Source organism: Elephantulus edwardii, unplaced genomic scaffold (assembly GCF_000299155.1).
Source record: "Elephantulus edwardii isolate Elephantulus edwardi_28Jun2011 unplaced genomic scaffold, EleEdw1.0 scaffold00081, whole genome shotgun sequence".
NCBI classification, from domain to species: domain Eukaryota; kingdom Metazoa; phylum Chordata; class Mammalia; order Macroscelidea; family Macroscelididae; genus Elephantulus; species Elephantulus edwardii.
The window spans coordinates 15,096,939-15,105,296 of NW_006399831.1; the positions used below are offsets into that span (position 1 = coordinate 15,096,939).

An 8,358-nucleotide genomic window follows, 5' to 3' on the forward strand; every position below is an offset into this window, starting at 1 on the left:
TAATATTGTTGTTAAGTGCCATCGAGTCGCAGGCGACTCATAGCAACCCTATGAAGAAGAGTCCTTGATGCTATATATTATATATATAATAAAATTTTCAATGCACCTCTTATACTGGACTGTGATAATATACCATTTTTTTCATTTTCTAAATCAAATCTTGGTACATTTAAAGCAATATAGTAGAAAAAAAAATCCAGTGAAATATGTTAGGAGATTATTTTCAGAAATCACACCATGGGATAGATAAAACTCTCATGAACTTCTAATACACTAAATATCTGCCTTGGGACGATTGTTGTGATGATAACCAGACAGGTTTTAGAAAAATTAGTCTTCTAAAGTGTATCAGGTATCACAGATGAGTGATCACAAATAAACTCATTCAATTTTTAATCCAATACATTCCCAAATCAATAGAATTTTTTTAGTCCATATTGAAGGTTTTCTATGGATGGACCTGCAAATACTCAGACTGGAAATCAGTTGGGAGAATGGTGCCTCAAACACCCTTCCATTTGCGCCTGTGGCAATTTAGTCAAACAACCTGCTTGGAAGTAATCTATTTGCAAAACCGAGGTGGGGGAAAAATCTGCCACATTGTATAATTCACCAAGCAGGTTTTGGCTCCCATTTCACCAATCCATCTTAAATAGTGGCTAATGCCCTGTATCTAGCAATACATATGATCAAGCAATTTAGCACAAAAAGAGAAAGGCCCCAGAACCTGGCATCCCCGTGGATATTAATCTTTGAGAAAACCAAATGGATCCAACTTTTGCCAGAGTTTAATAGCAAAGCTGTCACATATAACACAAATGAGTCTGTTAGCAAATGGAAAGAGGGGAAGGAGTAGCGGAGTGGAGGGGGTGGGGCTGCTGACTGGACTGTTTTCAAAGTGGCTCCAGTTTATAGGGGAGGGCCTGGGATGCTTCTTCTGGCACGAGAAACGAAGCAGTTAAAATATTACTAGCGAGAGGCAGGATCCTTGGGGTGTGGATATATATATAAGGCGGCGCTTCCAGCGTAGAGCTAGCTATTGCTGCTGCAAGAGACTAGATAGTGTGCACTTGTCAGAAGCTTGAAGAGGGGCCAAAAGGATTTGCGAGGGCTGGCTTTAGGCTCTCTCTTAGCCTCGGGGACGGTTATAGGGTTCCTCAACTTTTTCCTTTCCCTTCTTCCTGAAAAGCTCATTGGTCCTGACTACGCTGCCTGCCGCCTTACACGCCCTCGCGCGGCGCCAAAGCTCCTGGAGGCAATGTGCGCAGGTGACGGGGCGGCTAGGCTAGGGCTGCGAGTGTAGAACCCTGAGAGGAAGGAGGAGGTCGGGAAGCTGCAGGGTTAGAACTGCGGACTGCGCCGCGCTCGGCTGTGGGCAGTGGTCGCCTCAGCTCCATCTAACACCTGCTGCAGCTGCCTCGCCATGATGAGCCTGAGCCGCCTGGTCTCTCTGTTGCTGGGCGCCACTCTGCTCTGCGGGCAAGGCTCCTTCTGTCGCCGGGTGGTCAGCGGTGAGTGCAGGGCCCTTCTGAGGAGCGAACAAGTTCAGGGAGGGAACCCTGTGCAGCTGGTGGGTGAGGGTCAGTGCAGGGGCAACCTACCCCAGGTAGGTGGGTATCCTAAGACATGGAAATTTACTGGGGTCGGTAGCAGGAGGAGGTTGGAAGAGAGAAATGTGCTTTATCTATTTCTAAGTGTGCTCCCCTTCTCCCGCATCTGAAACCTTTTCTCTCTCACACAACTAAGTTTAAATGTTTTTGAAACGCCCGGTTTAAGAGGTGCAGCAAGAGTCTTGCATCATGAGCATCTTACAGTGGCTTTCAGGAATCATTTCCACTTTCTTTGTAAGAAAGTTGGCCATTAGACAGAGCTAGACACCTGCAAAAGGGATGGGATAAGAGGGAGGTAGAGGAAAGCCAGAGAAGGAAAAGCCAATGGAGAGATGACACCCCCTGTTGGCCTGGCTGGGCTTCAGTCTCTGCATTATGCTTAATCAGACGGTTTTTTAGACCAGAGCTATCCACTGGGTAGAGTGGGATGGGTGGGGTCATTCACAGCCCTGTGGGCACACGAAGTCTTTGTTCTCAGGAGGGCTGACAAAGAGCTTGGGACTGACAATTGTGCATAAGCCTTTACTTTGCGCTCCATTCCAAGTTGGAGGTTATACCAACAAATGAAGTTGGCCACAGCTGGGCTGATGAGGGCATTTTAATGACTGCAGACTTGTTCACTGACAAGTCAGTTCAAGGGATTGGGTCAGAATTAGCAAGCATCCCAGAGTTCTTAGAATTTTTTTTTTAATTTTCATTTTCTTCAACTTCCACAATCCTATTATTGATCAATTTATTCCATTTTTCACCCTCGCTCACATTTTTGGGAAGGTCCCTAAAAATGTAAGTTTTCAGTAACCTAGAATTAACTAAAAGGGCCGTACTTAAAGACTGGACACAGTTACCCTTACTTGCTCATGTAGGTGTCTCCATAAATATTTATTGCCAATATACTGGCATGTGTTTGGAGGCTTGAAGGTTGTTTGTTTTTTAATGTAAAAATCATCAATGCCATTTCACATTTTATAAAATTGTAAAACAGGTGTCACCAGAACAGGTAGATGACAAACACCATCAATTTAATCAACTGGGAAATCAGACCTTTAGAATCTGGCACAGCAAGCTTAATTGTTAATGACTTTCCCTGTGGCAACTTGTGATGTTCTATGTCTTCAGAGTACAGTTTTTAAATGCCTGCTTACTAAATATGCTTCAACAACTTTTGGTTATGGTGCTTTGGAAATATTAGAATTACACACATGATGAAATGTCATTTTGAAATGCATGTTGCTTATATGTTTAAGAAGAACTTAGACTTGTTAGTTTTATAAAATGGAAATTTTTCAGTGCTGAGTAGGATGTTATAGAAACCATGATACTAGATTCTTAATTCCACCCTAATTTAGGTATGCAGAATAAGTTCCCTCTACAAATCTACCCCAATGTGGACAGTACAACATGTATGATAGCCTTCATGTTTATCAGAAATATGCATACATATGAGGGGCTCTACTCATAGAATACTCATTTCTACTCATAGAAACTGCTTGTAGAAACCATGATCTGAATATCAGATATTTTCTTAAGCAATAAATAACCCCTTTATTGGCTTAGTTCGTATGATCTTAGTGTATTCTTACATGCCTTAAATTTTTTGAGGAAGGACAAGAATATCTAAAGTAAATGTAGGAATTTACACTTGTTGATGAAAAGTTTGTATCATAATAGAAATTCTTCTAAACTCTTTGCAATGTTTTTGGTTTATATATTTATGGGTATCTTGTAGGTGACATCTGGAGAATTTCTAATTAACTGAACATGATCTATTTGATTTAACCTAAATTATGATGTTTATTTGCTATTAAAAGAATTACTGTTATGCTTTTCTCATGAATAATTTAATTGTCTTCGTCCATACAAATTTATACTGAAATTTAACCATCTATAAATTGATTTCCAATTTTCATCTTTTGGAGACTAATTTTTAAGATGCATTTCAGCTGACTTGACATGAGTATAGACTAGCTTAAAATCTCATATTTGAGAAATAGTAGCTCCTAACAGTAAAGTAATGATTGCAAGTTTGTTCCTAACAAGTCTTAAATTTATCTGGTCTATGTCAAGTTCTGAATGATGCATCAACTATTTCAGGTTAACAAAGAACATTGACATAATACCTCCTCATGGATCTGAAGAACTGGAACACAGTCTTTTTGGAGTCATTATTTGTAGTTGAACTATAACATATGAAGCATATTTGCTACTTACTACAGGTCAACACAATAATTTTCTGAGAAGAAATAGGACAAAAAAATAATTGCTAATGCCAGGGGGAGGAAGACAATCATAGAACAATTGTTTATGAATAGCCCTTCATTTTAGTACTTCAAAATACTCAATGAAATACAAAAAATATATTTACATAAATCTCCCTTTTTATATAAATTCAAGAGCTGTATTTGTAAGTAAGGTGAACATATTTTACTAAGATAAAACACCTCAAAGTATATGTGCACCAAAAGTTTTAATAATGTTTAGTAGTAAAATCTTAGTGGTCATAATTGTTTCTGATGCATGTATGTACAAGAAACTTAGATAAGCAGATGGTAATAATTACAAAATTTTTAATGGATTTCTTATTTTAAGTTGGGAATAACTTCTAGAATCCTAAACGAATTTGTTCATGTACACCTTGTACAGATAATTACGAGGGCTGAATTATTTTAATTTAAGTGACTATAGGCTATGATATTTTCCTTAGGAAAGAAGCTGTGGGATTTATTATAGCATATAGGTAAATACAAAAATTAGTCTTTAAAAAGTCAAGTTTAAAAAAATCAAATTTCCAAATTGGAAAAAAATATTTGAAGAACAGATGAAATTTTAAAATATTTGAAGTGTTTTCAGCATATTTTCTTATTTTCCCATTTTCTTTTTAGTGTGGACATTAATGACCTTAGATTACTTTTTTAAAAAAAGTCATTCTATGACTTCCTTTGTACCTCCAAACTTCTCCACTTTATTGGGCATGAATTTAAGACATGCATTTTATTTAGAGGAACGGGATTTAGAGAAGTCTCTTTTTATCCTTAACATACTACAAAATATTGCAAATGCGTGGCTGTAACTAGTCGCTAACAGGATAATATAATAGCAAAGGTTGGACAGGAAAAACTGCCGAGCGTGTCCCAGCCTATGATAGTACTTAGTATTCCATGACATCATCAAAAGCGTAAAGTGATGACAGTGCAGTTTTCCAAGATGCAATTACTTTAAGTGTCTCTTGGGCAAGAAAGGAACAAATTAATTTTATTACTAGACTTTGAACAAATTGCACATTTGTCATAGCCATTGTTCCTTAATTACTGTTTGCCATTATCTTATGGTTTGGTTTTGTTCACTTTTTCCTGAGAATTAAAAGATCCAGTTACATTATACCCATGTTGTTGTTATATGCCATCAAGTAGTTTGTGACTCACAGAAACCCTATGTTCAACTATAAATAGGTAGCATAGCATAACCACTGAACTACCAGGACTCTTTATGAAAGAATTAGTGTAGCAGGAATGTTGAAACTTTACCTCACATACTCTTGGCATATTTTAAAGTTGAGCCGATCCTTGGAGAATGTTATCATCCTTGGAAAATGGAGGGTCAGTGTAAGAGAGGAAGACCTTCAACGAGATGGATGAACACAATGACTGTGACAAAGAGCTGGAATGTGCTGCAGATGGTGATGCTGTCACAGGATTGTTTATAAGGTCATTCTAAGTCATAGTGCACCTGGCAGTACATAACAACAACATTATAAAACACATCTTTTGTTGTTATTCTTTTTTTTTTTTAATGTATTTATTTATTTATTTATTTTATACTGGTTTACTTAAAAAGTTAAGTAAAATACATCTTAAAAAGGTAATATTTAATAGGGTTCCTGAAGTGAAATTCGATGTTGACATGCTCACTAATAATTTCCACCCCCACCCCCCCCCAGTGCAGTTCCTTTCTGGGCTAGGCCCTGACAAACAAGATTGTTTGACTTTTTTAAAAACTTTTTTTTAGTTTGACTTTAGCATATCATTCATCAGTGTTGTAGGGAGATCTGGATTGTGACTAAAATTGTGCTATTTTCAACTGGGAATACAATTTGAGCCTTGTTAGCTTTACTTGGATCTGTGTTCTTTTGGGATTGCAGTCCAGTTTCTTACTACTAGGTCACCAGAGTTGCTTACTTGGGAAAAAGAGACTTCTGGTGGCCTAGTGGTAAAGAAGCTGCACTGCAATCCTGAAGGCATGCAGTTTTAATCCACCAGATGCTCTGCTGGAGAAGTAGGGGCAATTTCCTCCTCTGCAAGTTGGATCTGATTCAAAGGTACAGAATAAGAAAAAAATAAGACAAAACAAAAAACCAAACCATTAAGGACACATGTTGTTGTTGTTATGTGCCATTGAGTTGTTTGCGACTCATAGTGACCTTAATATACAGCAGCCTTAAACTCTGCTCTATCCTGTGTCAGTAACATTGTCTCTGACACACCAATCCTGATTACCCCAGTCACTGAATCAATCTACCTCATGGAGTGTCTTACTCTCCTGCGCTGTCCTCCACCCTCCCAAGCATGATGTTTCTCTCCAAGGACTGGTCCCTCCTTACAACACGGCCAAAGTATGTCAGATGAAGTTTCAGAATCCTTGCCTTTAAGGAGCAGCCTGGCTTCACCCTCTCCAGGACAAACATGTTCATTCTCTTAGCAGTCCACGATACAGTCAATACTCTTCTCCAGCACCACACTCAAAGGCATCAATTCTTCTTCTATCATCCCTAATCATTGTCCAGCTCTCTGATGTATAGCAAGTGATTGCAAAGACCATGGCCTGTATCAGGCACACCTTAGGCTCCAGACTGACATCATTGCTCTTCAGTACTTCACAGAGGTCTCTAACCACAGACTTTCCAGTCACAACATGGCTTTAAATTTCCTGGCTGTTGGACACATATCATCTGAAAAACTTAAATAGAAGATAATCCAGTATTTTACTTTTGTATCTATATCTGCTGAAGCAGAAATTCCAACATCTGCTTAGCCACAAACTACCTAAGCATAAATCCATACATATATCAACCACTAAGTAATAAATAACTGGTGTGTGTTAAAAATATTAACATAGGCAAACTTCACAGTGGGAATTCTCTGTATAAGTGTTGAAATAAAGAAAGATTCCCTATTCAAATATTCTCAGAGGCACCTCAGAAGAAAGATGAAATACTTTACAACTCTATTCTGGAACAGTCACAGTCATTGAAAACCATATGGAACAGTTTACTCAGAAGCACATGCGGTCACCAGGAGCCAGAATCTACTACACCATTTATTTATTTTCTTTTGTTTAATATGAATTATGTATATATCATCAATCTTTTATTTAATGGAATCTTTTACCTTAGAAAAAGGTATTGAAGACATATACAGAAGCAACATTTAATTGTGGCTAAAAGTCTGAACTGTAGAACCAGATTGCTTGATTGGAAATAACAGCTTTTCTAATTTTCAGCTATGTAAAGTTGGAAAAGTTATTTTCTATGTTCCCATTGTCTTATTTGTAGCAGCTAGGCCCTGCCGCCACTGTGCTTGGCTGAGTTCACAAATCTGTTGTAACCTGTAGCTTTTCCTGTCACTTCTCTGGCTCTCCTCTCCTGCTAAGCTTTGTTTCCTGGCAGTTACTAAAACCATCGGCCACTGCCATAGCTGCTGCTGCTACTTGAACCACCATAGCCACCTTGGTTACGTGGTTTGGCAAAATACTGACCACCAGCACCATAAGGGCGAGAGCTTCTGCCTCCAAAGTTTCCTCCCTTCATGGATCCAAAATTTGAAAATTGATTGTTGTTAATTGCCAAAATCATTGTAGCTTCCACCACCTCCAAAATTGCTTCCATCATTATCAAATCCATTATAACCGTCTCCACGGCCTCCATATCCTCCACCGCCACGAATGCCACCAAAGCCACCTCGTCCACTGAAATTTCCTCCTCGACCAACGTTGTCATTCCCACAGAAACCGCCTCCACGGCCACCACCAAAGTTTCCAGAACCACTTCGACCTCTCTGGCTGGAGGAGGCACTGACCATCTCTTGCTTTGACAGGGCTTTCCTCACTTCACAGTTGTGATCATTCGCACTATGATATTTCTGAAAAACGATTTTTATCTACAGAATCACGGTCATCAAAAGTTACAAAAGCAAAGCCCCTTTTCTTGCCACTGCCTCGGTCAGTCATGATTTCAATCACTTCAATTTTCCCATACTGCTCAACATAATCTCTTAAGTGATGTTCTTCAGTGTCTTCTTTAATTCCACCAACAAAGATCTTTTTCACAGTTAAGTGGGCACCTGGTCTTTGAGAATCTTCTCTGGAGACAGCCCTCTGGGGTTCCACCACCCCATCACCCTTCCATCCACCTTGTGGGTCCTTGAATTCATGGCTGCATCCACCTCTTCCACAGCTGAGTATGTGACAAAGCCAAAGCCTCGGGAGAACTTGGTATTTGCATCTCTCATTATCACACAGTCGGTGAGAGTCCCCCATTGCTCAAAATGGCTCCTCAGACTTTCATCCGTTGTCTCGAAGCTCAGCCCCCGATGAAGAGCTTCCGCAGCTGTTCGGGCTCTTTAGGAGACTCTGATTCGACATGGCGGCAGTGGGAAAAAAGTTTTGTTTGTTTTTTTACATTTTTTTAAAAGTTATTATTGCTAATTTCAATGAACATCTACAGAGATTTTGGAATTTTATTCATTCATTGTTGTGC

General features: G+C 39.1%; 1 protein-coding gene across 1 annotated transcript in view; it reads left to right on the forward strand.

Moving 5' to 3' along the window:
- Window positions 1–1,396: 1,396 nt before the first annotated feature.
- CHODL (chondrolectin) overlaps window positions 1,397–8,358 on the forward strand; it is a 33,255-nt gene continuing 26,293 nt past the window's right edge. The window contains exon 1 of the mRNA XM_006889821.1: window positions 1,397–1,511. Coding sequence (XP_006889883.1) covers window positions 1,424–1,511 — 88 coding nt within the window. The 5' untranslated portion in view covers window positions 1,397–1,423. The remainder of the gene's footprint in view (window positions 1,512–8,358) is intronic.